At 43.1% G+C, this 27,241-nt stretch overlaps 1 protein-coding gene across 1 annotated transcript in view; it reads right to left on the reverse strand.

Moving 5' to 3' along the window:
- The window catches only part of LOC110536051 (rabphilin-3A), a 27,823-nt gene continuing 582 nt past the window's right edge, over positions 1–27,241 (reverse strand). The window contains exons 2-17 of the mRNA XM_090190669.1: positions 15,629–15,837; positions 12,709–13,675; positions 12,359–12,488; positions 12,088–12,171; positions 11,356–11,530; positions 9,849–10,034; positions 9,536–9,718; positions 6,915–6,994; positions 6,679–6,753; positions 6,306–6,415; positions 6,003–6,129; positions 5,846–5,902; positions 5,516–5,670; positions 5,192–5,273; positions 4,909–5,005; positions 1–4,802 (exon numbers count right to left, since the gene is read on the reverse strand). Of these exons, the coding sequence (XP_090046795.1) occupies positions 4,672–4,802; positions 4,909–5,005; positions 5,192–5,273; positions 5,516–5,670; positions 5,846–5,902; positions 6,003–6,129; positions 6,306–6,415; positions 6,679–6,753; positions 6,915–6,994; positions 9,536–9,718; positions 9,849–10,034; positions 11,356–11,530; positions 12,088–12,171; positions 12,359–12,488; positions 12,709–12,737 (1,701 nt within the window). The 5' untranslated portion in view covers positions 12,738–13,675; positions 15,629–15,837 and the 3' untranslated portion in view covers positions 1–4,671. The remainder of the gene's footprint in view (positions 4,803–4,908; positions 5,006–5,191; positions 5,274–5,515; positions 5,671–5,845; positions 5,903–6,002; positions 6,130–6,305; positions 6,416–6,678; positions 6,754–6,914; positions 6,995–9,535; positions 9,719–9,848; positions 10,035–11,355; positions 11,531–12,087; positions 12,172–12,358; positions 12,489–12,708; positions 13,676–15,628; positions 15,838–27,241) is intronic.

The following is a 27,241-nucleotide window of genomic DNA, read 5'->3' on the forward strand; positions in this document are numbered from 1 at the left end:
TTTGTCCATTTCAGATAGCTTTTATTGATCTGTGTAAACCTAACTCCTTGTAAAATCTTTACATGCAAATTAATTTGCAAACATACATAGATATTTAAATGTATTTTCTCTCCAGTGCATGCACTACTTATTTACAGTTACATAAATAAAACCAACAAATCATTTCATTAAATACTGTAGGCAGAAAAAAATAGAGAACAGTTGTGTCCTCTTTATGTTTAGAGATACTTACTATCTAGAAGAGAAAATAGAAACTAATGAAGGTTAAAGACCACTGAACTGGTTCCAGAACAGAACAGGTAGGCTACAGTAGTACTGTAGAACCAGTGAAAATCAAGTGCATACGCAACAAAATAATGTTGAAATTGTGGCCACTGGTGGACAACAAGACAACACAGTTCAGACAGGCTCTCATTACTGCGTGAGCCCCTGGTTTTACCCATCAAAGGAGGAGACAGAGCACTTGGTGAAAAGGCATCACTCTATGGATGAGATTAATCTCCATTAATATTCTGCCTTCAGGAACTAGTCGGTGAGATCCATTTGTTAATGTGCCCACTGAGTGTTATCTGAGCTCTGGGTACAGGGTCCTAGCTGTGCTCTCATCCCTGTCACATTACCAAGCTGAGGATGCTCCGAAGAGAGGCTAAAGTAGCCTGTCACATCAACTCATTTATAATCCATTGGAAACCAAATGATAACAGCAATAGTCCTAATACTCATGCAGCATATATTAATGTATGTTGCGGTGGCCTCAGTGTTTTAAAAAAGCATTTGGAACAATGTTAAGGGTTAGAGACGTAAACCATCAAATTACAATAGAATTTGTATCTTAAAAAGTCTATGTATATATCATGAACCACAAGACGTCTCATGCATAGGGGTTTTTGAGAAACTTGCAAACAGCTGTATAAATTGAGGTCATTCCATTGTATAAGGTGTGCTTTGCTTGAATTGCGGTAATTGGTCAACAGCCACACGCCAAAGCTTTGAGTGATTGGTGCAGCAGAAAAGGATGGGGCGGGAAGGGAGGGGCCCAGTGTGGGTAAAAGGGGTGGGGGTGTGTGACTGCTCCAGGCACAGAAAACACGGGTCACGAGCACAGTGCATGCAAGTTAAGCAGCACATTCTCTTACGACAGCTTTACATTGTCTTATTTAGTATGTCTAAGGTGGAGCAGGCTTTAAGTGTCAGTGAAAAATCTGATAATGTGCATTCAATGTAAAAATTGTCAGTCAGTAGACAACCTCTGTAAGCTGTCATTGTAAACCATGTGCAATAGGGAAGTACACACCTGTCATAGTAGACATCTCATTACTAGCCAGGGAAATAATATGTTTTCCTGTCTCCTCTCTCCCTTCACAAAGACCTGAACCAGATGGTCAACTTTTCAGAGCAAACATTCTCATTAAAAAAATATAAAAAAATCGAACTACCTCTATAAACCAACCTGGTCTCAGAGCATTTTGTATTTTCTTTACGTAAATCCGAGACACTCCATTCAGTATGATATGGTACGTGTTGTATGGTATATATTCATTTGTGGTTTTCCATCTCCCATTTCAAATGATATGTTAAAGATTACAACTCTTATTATATGTTACGAATTTGCAAAATGCATAATATATTATGAATTTGCAAAACGTATGATATGTTAAAAATTCTAGCTAGGTGGCTAGGTGGATAACGTTAGCTAGCTGGCTAACGTTAGCTAGGCTAGGGGTTAAGGTTAGGTGTAGGAGTTAGGTTAAAGGGTTAAGGTTAGGGTTAACTAAAAGGGTTAAGGTTAGGGGAAGGGTTAGCTAGCATGCTAAGTAGTTGCAAAATAGCTAAAAAGTACTAAGTAGTAGAAAAGTTGCTAATTAGCTAAAATGTAAAAGTTGTCATTGATGAGATTCAAATTCGCAACCTTTGGGTTGCTAGGCATTTGCAGTATACGCTGACCCACCCCACTCTACCTTAAGTAACCATCTGTCTTATGTAACCATACCAAACGTAACATATCATGCTAATTTGAGTTTCCTGGATTTACATGTACAATGTTAAGTCTAGTCAATGAGACCAGGGTGCTATAAACAGGACTCAAATAAGGACTAAAAGTGAACACTTGACAGAAATTGATTACATTTTGTTCTACCAGGAGTGCAATCATTCAAAATCTTAAAAAATAAAAAAATAAATATGAGTTACTTAAATTGCCTATTAATTTTAGTATGTAATACGTTAAAAAACAAAGAAATATACTCTCCAAACTAAATGTCATTGAATTGATTTGTGAATCATGCCCTTTTTCATAGTCCAGAATATGTTTATCCTCAATTTCAGAAGATCAGCAGCATGTGAAACATCTTCGTGAGAATGCCATAATATTAATTAGATATCATTAAATAAACAGCTGTGTGTCCTCAGAGTGTTTTCATGTGGTTTTGCGTTCTCATACAAGTGGTAATAATACCGTATGGTGTCATTTTACCAGAAATTAAGGATTACAACCTGCCAGTCTAATGAACTTCATAGTTCAATGGGTGCTGCAGATGTTATCCCACATACAGTGCCTTGCGAAAGTATTCGGCCCCCTTGAACTTTGCGACCTTTTGCCACATTTCAGGCTTCAAACATAAAGATATAAAACTGTATTTTTTTGTGAAGAATCAACAACAAGTGGGACACAATCATGAAGTGGAACGACATTTATTGGATATTTCAAACTTTTTTAACAAATCAAACACTGAAAAATTGGGCGTGCAAAATTATTCAGCCCCTTTACTTTCAGTGCAGCAAACTCTCTCCAGAAGTTCAGTGAGGATCTCTGAATGATCCAATGTTGACCTAAATGACTAATGATGATAAATACAATCCACCTGTGTGTAATCAAGTCTCCGTATAAATGCACCTGCACTGTGATAGTCTCAGAGGTCCGTCAAAAGCGCAGAGAGCATCATGAAGAACAAGGAACACACCAGGCAGGTCCGAGATACTGTTGTGAAGAAGTTTAAAGCCGGATTTGGATACAAAAAGATTTCCCAAGCTTTAAACATCCCAAGGAGCACTGTGCAAGCGATAATATTGAAATGGAAGGAGTATCAGACCACTGCAAATCTACCAAGACCTGGCCGTCCCTCTAAACTTTCAGCTCATACAAGGAGAAGACTGATCAGAGATGCAGCCAAGAGGCCCATGATCACTCTGGATGAACTGCAGAGATCTACAGCTGATGTGGGAGACTCTGTCCATAGGACAACAATCAGTTGTATATTGCACAAATCTGGCCTTTATGGAAGAGTGGCAAGAAGAAAGCCATTTCTTAAAGATATCCATAAAAAGTGTCGTTTAAAGTTTGCCACAAGCCACCTGGGAGACACACCAAACATGTGGAAGAAGGTGCTCTGGTCAGATGAAACCAAAATTGAACTTTTTGGCAACAATGCAAAACGTTATGTTTGGCGTAAAAGCAACACAGCTGAACACACCATCCCCACTGTCAAACATGGTGGTGGCAGCATCGTGGTTTGGGCCTGCTTTTCTTCAGCAGGGACAGGGAAGATGGTTCAAATTGATGGGAAGATGGATGGAGCCAAATACAGGACCATTCTGGAAGAAAACCTGATGGAGTCTGCAAAAGACCTGAGACTGGGACGGAGATTTGTCTTCCAACAAGACAATGATCCAAACCATAAAGCAAAATCTACAATGGAATGGTTCAAAAATAAACATATCCAGGTGTTAGAATGGCCAAGTCAAAGTCCAGACCTGAATCCAATCGAGAATCTGTGGAAAGAACTGAAAACTGCTGTTCACAAATGCTCTCCATCCAACCTCACTGAGCTCGAGCTGTTTCGCAAGGAGGAATGGGAAAAAATGTCAGTCTCTCGATGTGCAAAACTGATAGAGACATACCCCAAGCGACTTACAGCTGTAATCGCAGCAAAAGGTGGCGCTACAAAGTATTAACTTAAGGGGGCTGAATAATTTTGCACGCCCAATTTTTCAGTTTTTGATTTGTTAAAAAAGTTTGAAATATCCAATAAATGTCGTTCCACTTCATGATTGTGTCCCACTTGTTGTTGATTCTTCACAAAAAAATACAGTTTTATATCTTTATGTTTGAAGCCTGAAATGTGGCAAAAGGTCGCAAAGTTCAAGGGGGCCGAATACTTTCGCAAGGCACTGTATAATGCCATAACATATTGCTTCGTCGTTTTTTGTGCTAGTGCATTTCAAATGGATTTTTATTTAGTTTGGGATGTGTCACGTTCAATAACACCTTCAACAGGCATGATAGTCTCAATGCAACTGTATACTGCAATGTCAAACATTAACGTCATTTTTTGCCTTAAATTGTTGCTTTTGAAGGATGATTTTAAAGTATACCATGTTTTGCCTCTTGGGGAGTCCACTTGGTAGATAAGTCTCAGTAAAGGGGGAGAAATAGGAGAAGGGAATATCACACCTGGGAAACAGGGCAGGATGGAAAGGGTGCATGTGGTGGGTTGGGTTGAGGGCATGAAAGAATGACGACAGCCAGACAGGAAGACTACCGGTAAGTACAATAATACTAAAACTAAAATGAAGGTTCTTGGGGAGGTGTGGAGGGAGGTTAGACAGGGTAATGTGAGAGAGGGGAGGGGGCTGAGTGTAGAGGGAGAGGACTTAACTCATGCAAGGTGGGGGTTAGTTGCTGTTGACAGGATTCTCATTCAACAGGGTGTGCCAGCGCTCTATCTTCTTGTCCTTGTTCTTCAGGCACTCATACCAGTGCTTCAGCTGCTCCCCTTTGGCTGTGATGCCCAACTGACACCCACCTACAGCAGACCAGCAGATAGGGAGGGGAGGGTGAGAGGACTGGCACAACATGGAACAATTCAACGAGGTCTAGTAGATCTCGAAAGCACCTCCTATGGATCTTACCGATGTAATCGTTGGATTTCCCAATGTCGTAGTCCCACACTGAGATGTCCAGGGTCTTCTTAGCCAGGTCGCTGTGCTTGATGTCATAGCTAAATTCCTGTAACACAACAAGTGAGAAGTCATCCCCCTCACGATCTCCAATAAATGGAATTTAAATCAGTACACAAATCAATATATTGAGGTATTGACAGACATTTAATATTAAAAGCACAAACAAAGTACTGCTGTCAGATGGTTACTTCTGTCTTGTGTTATTATTGCAAGACACCAACAGGGAACTGACCTCGTTGTACTCTGGGTTCAGGGTTTTCTTCTTGATATTTGTTTTGTTCTTGGCCTTCTTCCCCATATCAGGTTTCAGGCATCTAAACACATCACATACAAGACAAACATATTTTGATGTTGTCATCCTGCATTTGGGGATAGGAAGTAAATTGCAAAACCGATGTATTCTACTGTGCAAATGAATAACTTTGACATAATTCAATTTGTTTTGATATTTCAGAGAAAAGTGAATACTTCATCATGTAAACACTGGAAAAGTGTTAGAGAAGAACGTGTGTTTGTAATCACTCCTGATAGCAATCACAGTGAAACAGACACGGACATTTCGACGAATGGGTCAGAGTATCCATTGGCGTCCATGGAGGCCAGGTGAACGCAGCGCACCACACCCACAAGCAGGCGGTTCTGCTGGGTGCTGTACATGAGGGAGATAAGGATACGACCACGCTCCTCCACATCTCCACCATCCTTTCCACCCTGGAGAGAGCGGGGGTGAGATTGGGAGGTTAGAGAGAAAGAGAAAACAGGGAGCGAAAGATGGGTAAGAGAGAATGGAAGAGTGTCATTTTATATCATATCATGAAGACATGATTTGTATGAGGACACGTAGCGGTAGTCCATATGCCCACGCATGCTGGTCATACACCAATACCTCATCCTCATAGAGCGAAATGCCTCGAGCCCCTCCAGCTGTTGCGGTCTTCTTTGTCTGTGGAAGGATATGGATATGGGTGGTCCAATCAGACATTGAAACAAATGGGACTCTTACTGTATATTTAATGTGAGAAGCAGGATGATATACTACTTACCGGGACTACTCTCTCTAGACACACGTTGAAGTTTTTCTTCTGGTTGATCTTCAGTTTCTTCAGTGCAACGCGAGTTTCTCCGATAAACTCATTATGTCCAAACTTGTCCTCATCACAGACAGAGATCCTGCATCAACCAATACAAGACATCAATAATATTGGATCATAACATCCAAAGTAAAACAATTCAGCCCTTAGATAAAACCATGTCAACAAATGGAGACAACAAGACAGGAATGTGGTTTAGTGTTGTCTTTATGTTTAGTGAACCCTGTGTTTTGTTTCTCTGCTTTCAGTATCCACCTGAGAGTCTTGCGCTGCATGTCCTCATCTGTGAGTCCGTGGTAGACCAGGGTCTCATTCCATGCTGGGTTACGGGTGTTTCTCAGGGTTTTGGTGCGTAACTTGGTGGACTGCAGCACATGAGAGTAGATACAAGAGATCAAGATGAGGAACTTGACTTCAGCACTTATATCTGAGGCTGGATTGAGGCAATGGAGCTTCGTTTGTAGTACAATGGATAATCCTTATGCCACAAGGTGGCAGGCTTGAGCTAATGGCGTGTATCATAGCATCACAGACATAATACTTTTTCTGAATCATGACACATGCCATAATAAATACACAAGCATATGTTAACCCCCTGGTAGAAAATAAGGGAGGTGAATTCCATCACCTTACTGGCCCCTGGCAGCAGATGCAGCTTGACATATGGATCAGCCAGTCCATTGGAGTCCATGGGCTTCAGTCCCTGAGGGGAAGACAAGACAACACATACTCTTTATGTCACCAGACAGGACAGAAGGGACAAGGAGTCCCTGTAAATGTGATCTACTGCGGCAGCATCTTTTAAACACAGGCCACTTCAGTGTAATTGTCTCAGGGTGAGTAAATAAGTGCAATAGGTGGTACCTTGGCTTTAAGGATGCTGCAGTGGAGACTGTTGTTCTCCTGCTCATAAAGCAAGCTGAACTCCAGCGCGCCAAGAGTGGCTGAAAAACATCCAGGGCAGTCATTAGATCAGATAACAGACAGGGTGTCTACTTTGACTGCACTGGAACACAGACACTAGCAGTACATCTAAGACAAAAGGCACTGAGTTGTAAAGAGAGTCTAGACTAGGAAAGATTCTCAAAGTATCAGAAAACATTGAGACTGCCGGCAGTAAGAGACATGAGCTTCACGCCAGAGGGCAGACAAAAGAACAGAAGATCAAGCAGTGAACTGATAAAGGAGGGAGAAATGCATAATCCAACAGTGAATCTGCAGCCTAAATGGTCTGTAAACATGCATCCGTCCACATATTAATAGAAAATTCCATTAAATAGCAGCAAAATATTATTGTAATATCAAGGAAACTAAAAATCGCAAAGGAACACATTCGGGAAAATAATGTTCTAGTTAAAAAGACAGAAATACCCCAATTCATAACAGAATATGAAAAATGTAAATAAAATAGATTGATAAGAGTAAAAAGTACTGGACATTCAGCTACAGAGCAGTTGAATGGGAGTCTATACATAGATGTGAATGGAGGACAAAACTGAGATGATACTGATAATCAATAGGTTTAAATCTATCATCCCTTCATCTAAAACAGTAAACCCCCAACAGCTCCAAACCACCACATTGTAATGGTTGGAAGGCTAGCTTTTAAAACCTGCAACTCCAGTAGTCCAGTGCACTGAAATCTCTCTAACTCCTACCAGCCCTTACACATCCCGAGCTAATACAATTTCAAATGGCTGGAAAACATTAAGAGTACAGACAGACAACTGAAAATGCACAAATGTAATTTGTATGATATAATGCCATCTCCAGTAACTACAGTGCCTTGATACAGCCACCACCATGCTTGTAAATATGAAGAGTGGTATTCAGTGATGTGTTGTGTTGGATTTGCCCCAAACATAATGCTTTGTATTAAGGACATCAAGTTAATTTCATTGCCACATTTTTTGCAGTTTTACTTTAGAGCCTTATTGCAAACAAGATGCATGTTTTGGAATATTAGGTTAGTATTGTGGAATAACTACAATGTTGTTGATCCATCCTCCGTTTTCCTGTCACAGCCATTAAACTTTGTAACTGTTTTAAAGTCACCATTGGCCTCATAGTGAAATCTCTGATTGGTTTCCTTCCTCTTCGGCAACTGAGTTAGGAAGGACGCCTTCATCTTTGTAGTGACTGGGTGTATTGATACACCATCCAAAGTGTAATTAATATCGTCACCATGCTCAAAGGGATATTCAATGTCTGCTTTTTTATTTTTTATCCATCTACCAAGGTGCCCTTCTATGCGAGGCATTGGAAAACCTCCCTGGTCTTTGTGGTTGAATCTGTGTTTGAAATTCACTGCTCAACTGAGAGACCTTACATATAATTGTATGAGTGGGGTACAGAGAATAGGTAGTCATTCAAAAATCATGTTAGACACTATTATTGCAGACAGAGTCCATGGTACTTATTATATGACTTGTTAAGTACATTTTTACTTCTGAACTTATTTAGGCTTGCCATAACAATGGGGTTAAATACTTATTGAGTCAAGACATTTCAGCTCTTCCTTTTTTTAAATATATTGTTTTATTTAAAAAATAAACTGACATTGTTGGGTATTGCGTAGGCCAATGACACAAAATCTCAATGTAATCCATTTTAAATTCAGGCTGTAACACATCAAAATGTAAAAAGCCAAGGGGTGTGAATACTTCTGAAGGCACTGTAGATGCAAACAAATGATGTACTACTACCAACCCTTTATACCACTGAGCATACAGAACTAGGACATCTCTGAGTAACTGATCCTGCACAACAGGACCTGACTGTCCTAGCACTGCCCACTCCATAGATAACTACAACCAATGAAGCCTCCGCTATTTCTGCCATTTCTGCTGTAACATTTGGGAACTAATCAAACACAAGGGCAATATAGATCCCGTCAGAGCTCTCGTATCACAAATACTGGGTTCTGTGCTAAATTCCCAGACCTCAAAGTAAATTAAAGCCCCATCCCCCAGGGAGAGAGGAAAGGCTATTCACCGCTAGAGGGATGGAACATGACGTACGACTGGCATGACACGATTCCCATCACTCAAGGGAGACATTTAAAAAAATGGTTCCATTACAGTTTCTCATTACAGACTCACTATTGACTCGTTTTACATCCTCTTACACTTTACTTCCAAGATATTGATTCACATGCTTGGATAACATATGGTGGGTATCGTATATCATCTCCAATCGAGCTCCATGAATTCTACTAGAAGGATACACGTTGGCTGCTAGTATTATTAGATGATTCATATGCTTAGAATGCTACAAAGACCACCGACTCAAAAGAGTAAGAGATCAAACATGGAGATGTTACAACAGACTGGATAAAAGTGTCTGCTGAATGACTATGTAAACAAATAGAATCTTTATATGTTGACTTAAAACAGCCTGGAATACGTGGAGAGAGATCGCTGAAGCAACAGACACAGAGCCCATGTTGTAGAGGTCTAAGTTGGAAGGACAAGATGGTCACTTACTGGCCTCATCTGAGTCACAGCTGTTTGCATCCTCCTCCTCCTCAGGCGGGGGTGCTTGTTGTCGAGCAGGAGGGGGGTTGTAGGCGGCAGGCTGTCTCTTCTCCTCCCGCATTGCAGGAGTCACTCTATCCTCCGCTGGAGTAGTGATAGTGGAGTAGCCACCTCCCTCCATCTCCAGTGGAGCTACAAGCACATACAAGGTAATGATTTGTTTTTTATGCGTTGGTCACTCATAATTCCATCCTCTATGAATGAAAAGTGTGTTTCAGTATCAAGGTCTGGTCTGGTGATGTGAGTCCAGCTTTTTCCCTACCCTGCTTGACTGATGCTGCTGGAGGGGGCCTGGAGCTCTGGACTGTAACAGCCTTCTGCAGCACCACTGGGCTGTTCTGGGCACCTCCCTCAGTGTAGCCAGGACTAGCCCCACCAGCGGCAATGCGAACCTCTGTCGGCTTATGGGCCACAGGTGGTTTGCCAGCACGCCCCTGTGATTCTGGTCCTGCAACACACATGCACACATGAACAAGCGTGCACACATATAGGCACACACACACACACGTCAATGTATCACTGAGACTACGCTGCAGTGGAATCCATAATTCTCCCTAGTCTCTGTGAATCCTTTTGATGTTGCAGTTTTTCCAATGCACAGGCATTGACCTACATACAGTACAACAAGCAGTGGCAGGCAACCTTGATCACATCATGAAGCCTGGCTTTTTACTCTACCTTTCCCCCTTACTATCTTTTATGAGGATATCTCACTACAATGGCAATGACACTGCTGCAAGTGGGAGCAGATTGCCAGGGCACCCTGGAGGTGCCAGGCTTGCCCCAGCATGTACTTCCCACTACCTAACTGAAACCACCCACTCCTGGATCTGGCTGTCTGGGAGGAGGTAGCAGTGCCCATTCTGTAAAACAGATCTGGGCTTTCATGGTAAGGATGAGAAATGAATAACAGAAATAAATGTTTGGAGGGACTGGAAGCCAGTGGGAGTTCACAACATCTGATGATGTTTGTCTGATGAAACTGGAGAGATGGTGCTTTGAGAGAGTGGCTATAGCGCAAGTATGGTACTCTAATGTACAGTACTGGGTCGAGGATTGGGTTGGGATGGTAGCATGATTAGGTTCTGTTGAAGTAATACTGGTGTTGACTGAATGACTCACCTGCTCCCTGCTGGCCATAACTAGGAGCGTGACTCTCCTCTGGACTTGGGAGATAGGCAGCACAGGACACTGAGTCTTTCTCACCCCTACAAACTCTTACTTCTGCTTGGTCTTCTGTAATGTTTCGTATCCGACTTCAGCACGGGAGGCTGCTGAGGGGAGGATGACTCATAATAATGGCTGAAGAGGAGTAAATGGAATGGTTTTTCATTCCATTCCATTTATTCCATTGCAGCCATTACTATGAGCCCCTCCTCCCCAATTAAGGTGCCACCAGCCGCCTGTGGTACATGTTCAAGAATTAGGACCTCTCCTGTGTGTACATTGCCCACTGGGATACGTTGCCAACAAAAGACAAAATAGGTCTGCTAAATTTAGAAATCTGAAATCAGTCTTCATCTTCGCTAAAGAACATTGTAGATACAATTCAGGCTTTCCGTTGCTTTCTTTTTCAAGTCGTTTTAGAATGTAATATTGAGTTCAGGGCAACATAATTCCCATTTAGCTATAATTAGTTCGCTGAATCTGTTTCATTCTGCCGGCTAGTTAATGAAAACAGACCAAGCCTGTATCTACTTTGCCACTCTCACAAGCCAAGAAAGCAATCAACCTGAAACAACTCCCACAGCTCTGTCTGGCCTGGTTACCTCTGGCCTGTGCCTGTGGCAGATCACCAGCAGCCCTGGGGTCAGAGGCTGCTGGCTCCTGGGGTTCTGAGGCCCGCTGGGCGCTTGACTCTCTGGACTTGGAGATGGGCATGGGCGAGGGCAGGAACTGCTTGGGGAAGCCTTTAAAGAACCAGGCACCAGATCGCTTCCACACCTAAGAGATGATGAAGAATCTTTTATCTTTCAGATCCCCAATAGCTGATGCCATGACAACAGCTAGTCTCATGGGGTCCAAAAAGAATGGCCTGCGTCATACAAGCTTTAACACTGACACCTACAATCTTAGAAAAAAGGTGCTATCTAGAACCTAAAAGGGTTCTTCGGCTGTCCCCATAGCAAGAGCCCTATTTTGTTCCAGGTAGAACCATTTTTTGTTCCAGGTAGAACCCTTTTGAGTTCCATGTAGAACCCTTTACACAGAGAGTTCTACATGGAACCCAAAAGAGTTCTATCTGGAACCAAAAAGGGTTCTACTTGGAACCAAAAATGGTTCTCCTATGGGGACAGCTGAAGAACCCTTTTGGATGCCTTTTTTTGTAAGAGAGTACACTCACTGTTAATCTCCCTGATCCCTTGTCTCGCTTGAAGTGAATCGTCACTTTGTATTTTTCACCCACCATGTCTTTTAATTCACTATGACACTATGTAACATCACGCTATGACATATCCCTGTCATATCCCTGTCACCATGTGTTTCACAGAAACACTCACCTCTCGCTGTTCGCTGCAGATCTTGCAGAGCCACACAGAGCACGGCCGGCTCCCACTCTGCACTCCACACTTGGTGCACATGTGCTACATTAGAGGAGACACAGGTTCACAAAGAGGTCACAATGTCATAAATTACCGTACCATTTCATTGCTCAGGCTCTATTGTGGCCTAACATGGTCCGTAATAGCCTATCAGAGCAAAAGCTTTAGTGCCTTTGCCTTCTAGGGATGGGCCAAAAACCAATCTTTCCAACCCCCGTGCTGCACATACCTTTTTGCAGTCCTCACACACCACTGAGCTGACCCCTGGCACACCCAGCTGCTCCCCACACAGCAGACAGCGGTTCACCCCGTCCCCACACACCGTCTTCTTCATGTCATCTAGACGGTTCACCAGGCGCCTGCAGCAGTTGGGACAACTCTCATTACAGCCAATTACTAGTAGTACATAAAGTTCAGTTGGATAAATGTGGTAATGATAGTCCAACTGATTGAATAATGTTGTCTGTAATTCTATCATCTTGTGCAGCATTTTTGCAGAGCTGAAAATGTAACAACACTGAGGTATGCAATGCAATGGAGCTCCAATCTATTAGCTCAGAATGTCTCTTCAGTTCTCACCCAATTCTCTCCTGCTCCATGGCCTCCATCTTCTCAGCGCGGGCAATCACACCGTTAATGATCTCCTTCTCCTCGTCAGTCAGGTCCGGAGCGCCGGGACCAGGCCTGACCTGGTTAGTCCAGTTACCCCTGACAACCACACAGGAAAACTGTCTGGGGCTGAGGCATGCATGGTTTGCTAGTCCAGGTCAAACCCTCAGACATACAGTGTGAAATCAAATGTACATGCAAAATAACGCTCAAACAGAAGAGTGGACAAATAGACAGCGATATGCAATAGACAAAGACACAGCGGTATGCAATAGACAAAGAGACAGCGGTATGCAATAGACAAAGAGACAGCGGTATGCAATAGACAAAGAGACAGCGGTATGCAATAGACAAATAGACAGCGGTATGCAATAGACAAAGAGACAGCGGTATGCAATAGACAAAGAGACAGGACGTAATACAAATAATACCATAATGGCATAATGCACATTTGCACATTGTACCAACACCCCGTCATTGTGTCCGAAACATATGTGAACATACAATCATTCACGAGTGAATCTACACTTACCTATTAACATACCGTACATACACAAACACACACTATAATAGTAGATTGGAGCAGTGCAGAGGGGGGAAGATAAGAGAGATGGAGTGAGAGCTTTTCTACTTACTGTTCCTTATCACTGAGTCCCAGCCAGGGCAGAGATGAGAATAAAACAGACAGGAGAGGAAAACATTTATTATTTCCTGGGAAGGCATGGAAGGGTTAACTGCACCATGAAGGGTTAACTGCACCATGCAGCAGGCAGCTGTGCCCGGCGATTCCCGCAGGGTGCTTAGTGTACCCAGTGTTCCTGCTGTTCTGCCACCAGTTCTTACTTGGCATGCATGCTCCTCTGCCTGTCGTTGGGTACCCAGCGGTCCGAGCTACCGCCCATCACTGCGTCCGTCATGGCTGCTGCACTATAGCCCTCTGCAGGTGGACACACACAGAGATGAGACACACACAGTTAAATGATAAATGCTACATACAAGAACTTCTTATACTGAAAAAATATATAAACTTTATGAGATGAAATAAAAGATCCCAGAAATGTTTGTTTTGTTTACATTTAGTTTACATCCCTGTTAGTGAGCAATTCTCCCTTGCCAAAATAATCCATCCACCTGACAGGTGAGGCATATCAAGAAGCTGATTAAACAGCATGATAATTACACAGGTACACCTTGTGCTGGGCACAATAAAAGAGCACTCTAAAATGTGCAGTTTTGTCACAACACAATGCCACAGATGACTCAAGTTTTGAGGGACCGTACAATTGGCTTGCTGACTGCAGGAATGACCACCAGAGCTGTTGCCAGATAATTTAATGTTCATTTTTCTACCATAAGCCGCCCCCAACGTCATTTTAGAGAATTTGGCAGTACGTCCAACCAGCCTGTTCAGTGTTGTAACCGACTTCAGTGGCCAAATGCTCACCTTCGATGGCCACTGGCACGCTGAAGAAGTGTGCTCTTCACAGATAAATCCCGGTTTCAACTGTACCGGGAAGATGGCAGACAGCGTGTATAGCGTTGTGTGGGTGAGCGGTTTGCTGATGTCAACGTTGTGAACAGAGTGCCCCATGGTGGCGGTGGGTTTATGGTATGGGCAGGCATAAGCTACAGACAACGAACACAATTGCATTTTATCGATGGCAATTTAAGAGATACCGTAACGAGATCCTGAGGCCCATTGTCGTGGCATTCATACGCTGCCATCCCCTCATGTTTCACCATGATAATGGACGACCCCGTGTTGCAAGGAGCTGTACACAATTCCTGGAATCTGAACATTTCCCTGTTCTTCCAAGGCCTGCATACTCAACAGACATGTCACCCATTGAGCATGTTTGGGATGCTCTGGATCGACGTGTACGACAGCGTGTTCCAGTTCCTGCCAATATCCAGAAACTTTGCACAGCTATTGAAGAGGAGTGGGACAACATTCTACAGGCTACAATCAACAGCCTGATCAACTCTATGCGAAGGAGATGTGTTGCACTGCATGAGACAAATGATGGTCACACCAAATGTTGACTGGTTTTCTGATCCACACCCCTACCTTTTTTTAAAGGTACTGTATCTGTGACCAACAGAGCCATAGCTGTATTTACAGTCATGTGAAATCCATAGATTAGGGCCTAATTTATTTATTTAAATGGATTGATTTCCTTATATGAAATGTAACTCAAAATTGTTGCATGTTGCGTTTATATTTTTGTTCAGTGTAGCTACAGAGACTCATTACCCTAAATCACTTAGGCTGTATTTTAAGATGTGCAATAACGTTCTGTGATATCTTCATTGGAAACAACATGAACAATTCTCCTCTTGTCACACATGAAATTAATATGGGTCACACATTGTTAAGATTATTACGCTGAATTGTTTAATCAAAGTTATCTTCTCATCTTTACCACAACTCAAATCAACCCATGAAATCCATGCAGGAAAGAATAACTAACTGTCAATTGACACAATTTATTGACGGTCACATTTAATCTCCCCTGCTTATGCAGCACCGACTTCAGCACTAATATTGCTGCACTCTCATCAGCAGGCAGAACCCTCTGTCTGCTCCAAGTGTGTGGGCCAGGATTGCAATGGCCTTGAATTGGCTTGTCACCACACACACTTACTCTAATTGATGTAAGAGTCTGATACTGATACAGTACATTACGATACCAACAAGGGCTATGAATAGCAATCATATCAGCCGTGATCTGTGTAAACTCTTATGGTAACAATCGATAAACCATGTCTCCCAATGTCTAGCCAATTCTTACAGTACAATCCATGTTTATGTGCCACAGTGATGCAACCACAGCAAAGTGACAAAAAGATACCTGCAGAAATCAATAGGAGTTTAGTGAACTGAATGTACCTGTACGCACCGGGTGTGTGTAGGTGCACGTTCACGAGACTCAAAACTCCTAAGGGCCACCACCAGGCAGAACGAGGAGCGACACCCAACCAGCAACAAGGCGGGTCCTCGGGGAATGAGCAGGGTGGGGAGGGTCAACAATCCTCTTTCCACAGCAGCCTGTCTCCGTTTTAGAGGCTCCTCCTTCCAAGGCTGACGATAGCAGGGAACTGAGATGTGATGTGGCGTGATTGAAGAGAGCGAGGGTGAGACAGAAAAAGAGAGAGAATAAAGAAAGTGTAAGGAAGGAGGAAAAATAAAAATCATTCAATCTAATTTGTCTTTAGTTTGCTCTGATTACTCCACAGAACTCCAGATGAGCACTGCAGAACATAGCTAGAAGTGAGAGAGAGAGAGAGAGAGAGAGAGAGAGAGAGAGAGAGAGAGAGAGAGTGAGAGAGAGACAGAGAGAGTGAGAGAGAGAGGTGCGGGGTGATGCTGATCTGCAGTATTAACTCCTGTAGGCTAAACACTCCAACTTATTCTGATACTGCTTGTTCATTGAAATCACCAGCAGAATGCACAACCATTTCCATGTGGGAGGATGCCTTATTGTATTAGCCTGGAACCTGTCACACTATGCAAATGTAGACTACAGTAAGTGCACCCGGCATTCATTCATTATTTCCCACTGTCCAGCTCGCGAAGGGAACAACATAAATGTATAACACTGTATACACCCCATAGGCTGAGTCTCACAACTATGATTCTCCTTTACTGCACACAAAATGAATCATCCTCTTTTGTTCAGGATGGTTATCCTGGGGAGGCAGATAGAGAGAGAGGAGAGGAGGGGGAGCAGAGGTGGAGAGATACTCAGACATACACTACACAGACACTGGACGAGCAGCTCTCACCCAGACAAAGCTTTGTATCGCTGCAGATAGACACTGTTGCGTCACTGGGGTGAGTGTGCAAGAGAAAACGCCTCAGCTGAAGTAGGTTTCCTGTCAGTGTTGGCTGCACGGAGCTCATTAGCAGAGACCTTCAGGGGACTGATTCAGAGAAAGGACACGACATGCTGGTCAACAGCCTTCAACAGCCTTCAACAGCTTTCCCTTTCTGTCTCAATAAGTATGATGCAGGGTTGGCACTTAGTCTGAATCATCTTTACTATGACCCTCATTCAGTGTTGGAGAGTCAACCAGCTCACCATTCCTTCATCTCATTCAGTGTTGGAGAGTCAACCAGCTCACCATTCCTTCATCTCATTCAGTGTTGGAGAGTCAACCAGCTCACCATTCCTTCATCTCATTCAGTGTTGGAGAGTCGACCAGCTCGTCATTCATTCATCTCATTCAGTGTTGGAGAGTCAACCAGCTCGTCATTCATTCATCTCATTCAGTGTTGGAGAGTCAACCAGCTCGCCATTCATTCATCTCATTCAGTGTTGGAGAGTCAACCAGCTTGCCATTTATTCATCTCATTCAGTGTTGGAGAGTCAACCAGCTCGTCATTCATTCATCTCATTCAGTGTTGGAGAGTCAACCAGCTTGTCATTCATTCATCTCATTCAGTGTTAGAGAGTCAACCAGCTCGCCATTCATTCATCTCATTCAGTGTTAGTCAACCAGCTTGCCATTTATTAATCTCATTTAGTGTTGGAGAGTCAACCAGCTCGTCATTCATTCATCTCATTCAGTGTTGGAGAGTCAACCAGCTTGTCATTCATTCATCTCATTCAGTGTTAGTCAACCAGCTCGCCATTCATTCATCTCATTCAAGTGAGTCAGTCAGGCTGTGTATTGTGCCTTGAGAAGAAGCTGGCATTTTCTCCTGCATTTTTCCAAATGACAGGGGTCTGAGAGCCAGCACTGTGCACTGCACAGCACAGCGGTGCCCGGGGACAGGAGAAACAACCATGCAGAACCATGTGAAGCTGTGCCAGAAAAGAATAATGGAAGACAGAGGGTGAGATGGGGGAGGAGAAAGAGAGGCGGAGACACGGAGGAAACCTGAGCACCAACATCGTTGTCTCCTTCGTCATTAACATCACGCATCCCCTCATACAGGGGTGGAAGGGACCCATTTAGAAACCTGTGACTCAAAGTGACTAACAGGATAGTCCATAGGCCTACTAGTGTGTGTCATTTAGGAGCCCAGCCTCACGTCCCCTCCAACCCAACTTGTTCGCAGGGGAGAGATAAAACGTGTTTCCAGCAATGTTCCAATGGTGTTCCTGAACTACTTGAATGTACAGCTGTAAAACAAAGGGAAAAAAGATTTCAAACACTACTAGGTATAGAATGACTAGCTTGCTCCCTCCCATTGTAGTATGAATTGGACACTGACTATAAAACTTGCTTTGATCTTTAAAAACTGGGGAGGGTGAGACATGAGAGGCTTTTTGAGATACATCATACAGTAAGTACCCTTACTGAAGCTCTGACTGCAATGGACACACCGCTCTGCCAAGACACTCTCTCTCTCTCTCTCTCTCTCTCATAACAGGGAGCTGACTACCTTGCATCTTTTTATTACAGCACACAGCACAATATCAAGACCATTATGACCACAATCACTTCCTTTCATTTCCAAATGGCACTGGGTTATGTCCCACCTTTATATCATTTTTAATGGAGATACACCATTACAGGCGTCCTTCTGCACTGAATTTCCAGTGTAAGAATTCCTCTGCCCTGCTCTGAGACAAGAGAGAAATGCCTTAAGTGGGTTAATGAGACTCTGAGATCAATGCAAACTCCCACGATTGGTTTTAGTTTAATTAATCATTCATCGGGGTAGTGTTCCTATTGTGACTCACAGAATTGAAAGTTATTTAGGGGTGGAGCTTGAAAAAGCCTGTGTCCGGCTTCAGGGCACTGCTGCTACAGCCGCCAGCCACCACCCACCTACCTACATGGCTTGCCATTGGCTGTTGTTGACTCCCTGTGACAAAAAAGGGCTGTACTGCTGAGCTCCACAGCCAATCCCTTTTGAGAGGTATTGATGGCAAGTTGATGCATTAATCACTCTTCTGTTCAAGGGGCTTTGTGTCATCATTCCACCAAGAACACACTATAACCATAAGTGAATTTACATTACACACACAATAGATATTGATGTGAGAAGCACAAAAGCACACTTTCCCACATGAAATATTACATTTCTGCCATTAAGTTGCTATATGCTAAGAAAGGACCACCATGCTCTCAGAATCTTCAGTAAGTCTACCACAGAACCAGCTGCTGAAGGGCTTGTGCCTCTGCTCTGCCTCTGTCTGTCAACCACACCCTCCTTATGCTGAGCTGAGCTGGCCTTTTAGCCATAAAAACCTGGAAATAATGTTAGCAGAGGACTAACAAAAGCCATTAGGAAAAAAACACACTGATTGGTTGGCACAGGATGTTGCCCTGTAAAGACCACTTGTGTGTAGCAGTGCTGACAAGTCCCCCAAGCCCACCCCTTATTAAACCTTTTTCCCACTATCAAACCGAACCATACCATTCTGCATGTTACAGTGGACAGGGTAGGAATGTTTTATTGGGGTGGTTACAGAAATATTCTTGCTGGTTTCAGCACAGTGGGACTGATTGAGGACTCAACCAGCCAATTCTCTACATTAAAAAAAAGCACAAGCTACTGACCGTTGGCAGTATTAAGCGCAGCTGCAGAGATGCTTGGTAGTGGGGTCCTGGACCAGAGCCTTTGGCATCACTGATCTGTGTGGGTAGGTGGGAGGTAGTCAGGACTCCTGGGGTGTGCACCGATGGGCCTCCAGGGTGGCGCAGTGGTCTAAGGCACTGCATCGCAGCGCTAGCTGTGCCACCAGAGACTCTGGGTTCGCGCCCAGGCTCTGTCGCAGCCGGCCGTGACCGGGAGGTCCATGGGGAGACGCACAATTGGCCTAGCGTCGTCCGGGTTAGGGAGGGTTTGTCTCATCGCGCACCAGCGACTCCTGTGGTGGGCTGGGTGCCATGCACGCTAACCAAGGTCACCAGGGTAAAATTTTAAAAATATATATATATATATATATATATTAAAAAAAGAGAGTGGAAGAAGCCCAGAGAGTCCTTGTCTTGTTTGCCCTCACACAATTTTACCCCCTTTTCTCCTACGCCCTCACACACAAATGCTCCGTTCATGGAAATGAACATTTCCATTTCAGAATATGAAAGTTTCTGGCGAAAAACATAATTATATTTCAGTGATAAGAAGCACTGAAGCATCCAACGGGCAATGGGCTGATGCAGCCAATCTTTAAAAAGCTATCTTTACAGAAGTGTTTGTATATCAGTCATGGTATTTCCTTGAAAGGTACTCTGAAATAACCTTTTTCCTACTCTTCAACAAAGCAGTGGTTTCTGTTTGGGAAGCTTTTCTTTGGGCTTTCTTAACTATCAGATTATCAATGAAACAATTTCATATAACAACATGTGGAACGAACATGCCTCTCCGACATGTAGAACAACTCTATTTGTGGAATTTTTATCTTCAGTGTTTGGCAACTGAATGTGGTTATACCTACATCCATTACTTGATGCTGAAATTACATTTTGAATATTTTTATGAGGTTTGATGAATGATTTACATGGTCAGAGTCACTCTCCCATGCTCATACTCACTTTGGCTCATTCATCCTCTAACTTCCACTCCCTACGTTATCCTTAAATCTAATCAACTTTCTCATTATAACCCATGAAACGCTGCATTCCAAAATTGTATCTTTGTCATTGGGATCAAAGAGTGCTTCTGGCGTTAATGTGTTCTGGGGAAATGGGCAGGGGACTGGGGAGGCCATTGGTTTGAATGAAAGGCCCATTCTCCGTCAGCCCAGCAGGAGAGGGGGGTGAGATGGGGAGATAGCAACCCTGAGGCCTACATATGGACAGAACTGTAAAGCACTGCACCAAGTAACCCTCTACTGCAGGACGAAAACTTCGCTCAGCATTTCTTAATTATTTACAACTCCCACCCCATCCTCCACTGCTCCTCACTCCAGTGAAGTGGGTTCTCTTTCTCCTTTTTAAGGCCTTAGTGTGCACTTTAGTTATTCATTACTTTATCTGCAAGACATTGTGTGTCTGAACACGTACAGTGGGCTCTGGGGGGAAAGGAAGAAGGAGAAAAAATGATGCGATAAAGGAGAGCTTGGCAGGAAGGAGGGATGGGAGGGAGGACAGGAAAGGGGCTTCTTTTGGGAGCCTGTTGGTATGCCAGTTGATGAGAGATGTGGCTGTGGTTTAGCGGAGGGGAGGGGCTCTTCCAGGTCTAGGACATACAGTACATGTCACATATGGTGCTCTTCGACCGTACCACCAGTGTTACACTAGTGTACTGTATACACCCAAATGTTATAATAGGGAAATAGTGTTTCCATAGTTAGGGCTGACACTGAGACTTGTGAAGAGAGTCATTGTAAATAATTTGTTCTGAACTGACTTGCCTAGTTAAATAAAGATTCAATTAAATAAATGAAAATAAAAGGAGCAGAATCAACAACCTCTGCATAATCAAAACAGTTGCTTTGTGAGAAGCTGTTAAAGTTCACAGTTAGCCATTTTTATGTAAATGTCATCAGAAAAATACAAGAGGCCTGGCTTTGGCTCCAAGTGAGAGCATATCCGCCGGAGCCATGGCCCAGTGAGACACGGCTGCCAACCTGCGTAGATGGAAAGTTTGAGCCTTTTGGGTAAAGCACTGGGGTAAATCCTGTATATGGAAATGTGCCATACAGTATTAGCCCTGTTTTCAGTCATATGAACGGGTCAGCAGGGACCATCTGTGTGGCCATCTGTGAGGAACAAAGAGGCAGCTTCACCTCTCTTCGGATGGGAGAGGATGGCCCTCCCTAGGTCTCACAGCCACCACCACTTCCACTAGGGAGGCATATTTCCAAATTCAGCCCCTTTGGGTAAAAAACAGGAAAGACCCTCCTGTGACCAACAAGCACTTGCGCTGTCGCTACCCTGCAGACATGGCAATTTCATCCAAATAAAGCCAATGAGAGAGGGGACTGGAGAGGGTTGGCACACAAACACATACAAATGATAAGTACACACTCACACACATACTGTACAAACAACACTTCACACATAAATAGGATGCAATTGTACCTATGGTATCTTAGCATGATGAAAACAAATACAAATCTACAGCCATCTTCAGCAAAAATATATTCAATTCCAACATTATATGTTGCATGTGTAGGCCAATTTAAATTGAGTCATTGAACAATTGCAATCTTGACTTTGGTAACCTGAAAATGCAAACATTATGCAGACACCATTCATCATAAAGGCAGCATCCACCTGATTATATTTCAGGATGGGCTCCTCGTCCCTCATGTGCTCTCAGCTCATAGTCTGGTGACTCATCCTTGCCGTACCCCAGAAGTGAGAAGAGGGACGTGGAGATTAAACTAGAGTTGCGAGTCATTTTCCACTCATTTCCTCACTACCTCTCTCCATCTCAGGAAGACAAGCATAATCAGATGTGCATGGGGCATTACATTAAACCACGCATCTTCCAATGTCAAAATCTCATGGCTTATATTGTTACTCACAAGCCTTGAAATATGGCTATTAAACTAGACATGTTTGTACGTGGCCTAAGTGGAGGAGGGAAATAGAATCGCATCCCTTTCTGTCTTTATTGTCTCTCTGAGGATAATGGCAATGCCTCTGGTGGGCCCCCGGCTGTTCTGCTGGAAATCAGCCATGAGGAGCTGGCACACTTCAGCTGCTGGCTATCTGACACTCCCTCTGGCCCCACCAGAAAACTAGCAGGTACCATGTCCCTGAGTGTTTTTCAACAGATCCCTGTTTGCAAACAAAGAGCCCCCTCGCACCCACAGGTCTCTCTTGAAAAAATGATTTTCATCTCAAGGAGACTAACCTAGTTAAATGTTTATTTGATTTTATTTAACCTTTATTTAACTAGCAAAGTCAGTTTAACCTTAATCAACAAATAAAGTTTAAATACATTTTAAAAACATACACCGAAAGATGATCTAGAATTCAGCTATTCAGATAGGAGTCAGGTGTATAGGTTAAAGTTTAAGTGGCTTGTTTGTAATGAAAGTTGCTCAGTTGGCCTCAATTCTGACCCTGAGGCATTCCTCTTGATGTGACATGTTGTGTCCTGACTCCTGACATTCCTGTTCAACCTGTTTAAGTACAGCTTAAGTTGCAGTGATGTGACAAGACAGGGAGATATGTTACGATCTGACTGTGTTGCATGTACTCACTCCTCAGCTTCCTCCCATCAGACAGCCTCAACCGTACAGCAGGATGATGAATACATCAATTGTGCACTGAAGCAGAGTGTATTGACAAACTGGTAGGGATTGCGATCTGCTTCAATTATCAATTCCAAAAACAGATTCCACATGCAAAGATTGATTATTTATTTATATGGATTTGGAAATTTTGGGTGAGGTTGTCAGTCAGCTTTTCTTTAACATTTAATGACCTGTGATAGGACACGCTTTGATTAAAAAAGGTAGTTTCAGCAGTTTGATTACAAGGGAAACCCCTTGGTGACAGATTTGATGATAAGCTTAGGCAGTACCACTCAACACTCACTCCCTCTCTACAATTACCCCATTAGGAAAGGCTTTTGATGAGCCAACTGTCTTAATGACCTGCCACTTGGTGATGTAGTGGGATCAGCAGTGGTCCTCTCCATCGCCACAGCTTAGGTTGGTCTGTCTATTCTGCTAAAGGGTTGCCAGTGGCAACATAAGAGGGCCTGTTATCCTCCGTTAATTTTAGAACAATCTTATCTATTGGACTGAGTCTGCAGTTGATTCTCTCTATTGGGGTGTGAGCCACTTGTCAAAGATTCAACCCTCATCAAAGCCAGGCTATAGATATGGCCAGTTCTGATTCTAAACCTCTCTTTTGGGTGGACTGTGGAGTTATTGTTTCATCAATGGCCCTTCTCTTCATCACCACAGTAGCTTTCGGAGAGCTGTGATAACAAGTGTCCAGGGGAACCCACTCTGTCAATCGATCCTGATCCCACGCCTTGATGATCCTTAGAGGAGTACAAAGAAAAACATCTCACTCCCTTTGGACATGGAGACACAACACACACATAACCAGTCATATAGCTATCCAATCAACAAACTGTGTACAGCAGTCATGTACGTAAAAAAAATACACAAATTCATGCTCAGAAATCAAATACAATATGATACAGTTCAGGCTTTTATCTTTCCCCAAATATGGATTTCCGAGGAACATGAAGAAGAGGAACAGAACTACCTTTACCATCTGTGACCATGGTAACAGGGAGATCAGAAGAAGAAAGTCGGATTGATAAAATACTGTGTGTGTGTGTGTGTGTGTGTGTGTGTGTGTGTGTGTGTGTGTGTGTGTGTGTGTGTGTGTGTGTGTGTGTGTGTGTGTGTGTGTGTGTGTGTGTGTGTGTGTGTGTGTGTGTGTGTGTGTGTGTGTGTGTGTGTGTGTGTGTGTGTGCGTGTGTGTTTTGTGTGTGTGGGGGGGGATACGTGTGTGCATGAGTGTACGTGTGCGTGCGTCACGTTAAATCTAAATTCAGAGGAAAAATAAATAGGGGTACAAAACACATGGCTAATTACTAATGACTAGTGTGCTTGGAAAAACTCTGAGCCTCAATTTCAATCCTTAATAATGCCTCCAGCCTGATGGCCTTCCTTCAGTCCTAGAAGTAGAATCGAACAAGAACCAGTCCCCTAAGAAAGCATGGTCTAAGGAAACAAACCCAAAGATACTGGAATATGGGTACATCTGCCTTCCAGCCTTAAATTATGTAGTTCGCTTGCAGAGCACTTATCTGTCTCTTTCCAATCTTTTTTCTACCTCTTTCATGACCACCTCTCTCTCTCTCTCTGTCTCTCTCTCTCTCTCTCTGAGAGAAGAAGCCACTACTCCAAAACCGCCATAAAAAAGCCAGACTACAGTTTGCAACTGCACATGGGGACAAAGATCGTACTTTTTGGAGAAATGTTCTCTAGTCTGATGAAACAAAAGTTGTGGCAAAATGGCTTAAGGACAACAAAGTCAGGGTATTGGAGTGGCCATCACAAAGCCCTGACCTCAATCCCATAGAAAATTTGTAAGCAGAACTGAAAAGGTGTGTGTGAGCAAGGAGGCCTACAAACCTGACTCAGTTACACCAGCTCTGTCAGGAGGAATGGGCCAAAATTCACCCAACTTATTGTGGGAAGCTTGTGGAAAGCTACCTGAAAAATTTGTCCCAAGAGAAACTATTTAAAGTCAATGCTACCAAATACTAATTGAGTGTATGTAAACTTCTGACCCACTGGGAATGTGATGAAAGAAATAAAAGCTGAAATAAATCATTCTCCCTACTATTATTCTGACATTTCACATTCTTAAAATAAAGTGGTGATCCTAACTGACCTAAAGACAGGGCATTTTTAAAAGGATTAAATGACAGGATTTGTGAAAAACTGAGTTTAAATGTATTTGACTAAGGTGTATGTAAACTTCCGACTTCAACTGTAGAAGGGATTGATGGGACGTGTAGGGATAGAACGGTAATATGGTGTGGTGTTTTTAATGCCCATAAAGAAATCTGGGGAAGTACGCATTAAGATAACAATGGGAGTATAGTCGAAGAATTTATGATTAGTGTGTTCAACTGTATATATACTGTATATACCAAACATTAGGAACACCTTCCTAATATGGAGTGCTACCCCGTTGCCCTCAGAACAGCCTCAATTAGTTGGGGTATGTACTCTACAAGGTGTCGAAAGCATTACACAGGGATGCTGGCCCATGTTGACTCCAATGCTTCCCTCAATTGTGTTAAGTTTGCCGAATGTAATTTGGGTGGTGACCATTCTTGACACACACAGGAAACTGTTGAGCTTGAAAAACCCAGCAGCGTTGCAGTTCTTGACACAAACCCGTGCGCCTGGCACCTACTACCATACCCCGTTCAAAGGCACTTAAATATTTTGTCTTGCCCATTCACGCTCTGAATGGCACACATACACCTCCATGTCTCAATTGTCTCAAGGCTTAAAAATCCTTCTTTAATTTGTCTCCTCCCCTTCATCTACACTGATTGAAGTGGATTTAACAGGTGACATCAATAAGGGATCACTTATATTCACATGGTCAGTCTGTCATGGAAAGAGCAGGTGTTCCTAATGTTTTGTACACTCAGTGTATACTGTATATGGTGTGAAGCTCATCTTTTCCTCCCCCTCTCACTCCCCCTGTCTCTTGACACACATGGTCACATTTTTCCTCCTCTCTCGCCATTCCATTCTCTTTCTCTACAGCAGCTGATGTACATAGATAGCATGGTAGAGAGAGAAGCAGAGAGAGAGAAAGAGAGCGAGAGCGTGCAAGGGTGTTGACCAATCGCTACAGTAGTTGCTCATGGGAGAGGAGGCAACTGCAGATATCGGAAGCCGTTCATTCAGTCTTATCTCCCCTCCCCCATGTAATCGCCATGCTTCAGGACTATGGCGAGAGTTTGAGATGGTCATTTCAGGGTTTCTCAGTATAGTCAGTGTTTCGCCTAGATTTTCACTAGATTAGGCTTCCCTGAGTAAATGGACCACAGGACCAGTCCATGCTTGGTTTTAACCTCAACAATAAAACAATGGCACAACCATCAGGAAAACATAAGCCTTATGGTTGTGACATTGTTCTATTGGTCAGGGGATGTTTGGTATGTGATGTCTCAATCTCCTCTTCAGGGCATATTGAGAACAGGGGTGGGGGGCCAGGGGTATCTGAACCATAGCCATGTTGAGGTTAAAACCAAAACCAACCATAGACTGGTCCTGTGGTCCATTATTCAGGCAAATCAAATCTAGGGGATAATCGAGGCGAAACACTGACTATACCGAGAGAACCTGAAATGATGATAGTACTCCCAATACCACCATCCCCAACTCTTGTCATAGACTTGAAGCAATCATTTAGAATCAATCTGCCTGAGTCAGGTCTGGAGTGGAGGCACATCAAGCACGGATGTGTTTCTCTCAAATCCTGCAGCAACGCCCAGGGATGAGATGAGAGGAAGCTTACTGCAACCACAGCATCTCCCAAATGACTTACCAGGGCTCTTGTCCCACATCACAACTGCAACAAGGAATCATCCAGACCTGAGAGAATGAATTGAAGTCTGCCACCAATCTCATTGTAAAGAGGCACATAGGCACATGGGTGTGTAGAGACGTTGGTGGAGTAATGGAGACTGCATGAAGCTTTGCCATAATCAGTGGTTATTAATGGACCACATTATTCATGAATTAAATGGATAATAAATTCAAGTATGTCAAAGAATCATGAGCCTATACCAATTAATCAGCATACATATGACGCTGTATTTTACAACAGACAGACTGTAGCCTAATATCAGTTTTATAGAAGCATTGGTTTATGCTAAACATAAAATGACGTCAGTAAAGCTTGCACCTTACTGTTTAGTCGGCTGTATGGCACAGTATACATACTATTGGTATTTAAGTAATTTCACTCATCCAAAGCTTTTGTTAGAGCTGAAAACAATATGCTATCTATTTACTTGGTTTCATCTTCACGTTCATAAGGTAGATAAAAACTATGTTCCATTGGGTCATTTTACAGAAATAGCATCATA

This window comes from Oncorhynchus mykiss, chromosome 11, assembly GCF_057628025.1.
Source record: "Oncorhynchus mykiss isolate SJ-2025 chromosome 11, ASM5762802v1, whole genome shotgun sequence".
Taxonomy (NCBI): Eukaryota; Metazoa; Chordata; class Actinopteri; order Salmoniformes; family Salmonidae; genus Oncorhynchus; species Oncorhynchus mykiss.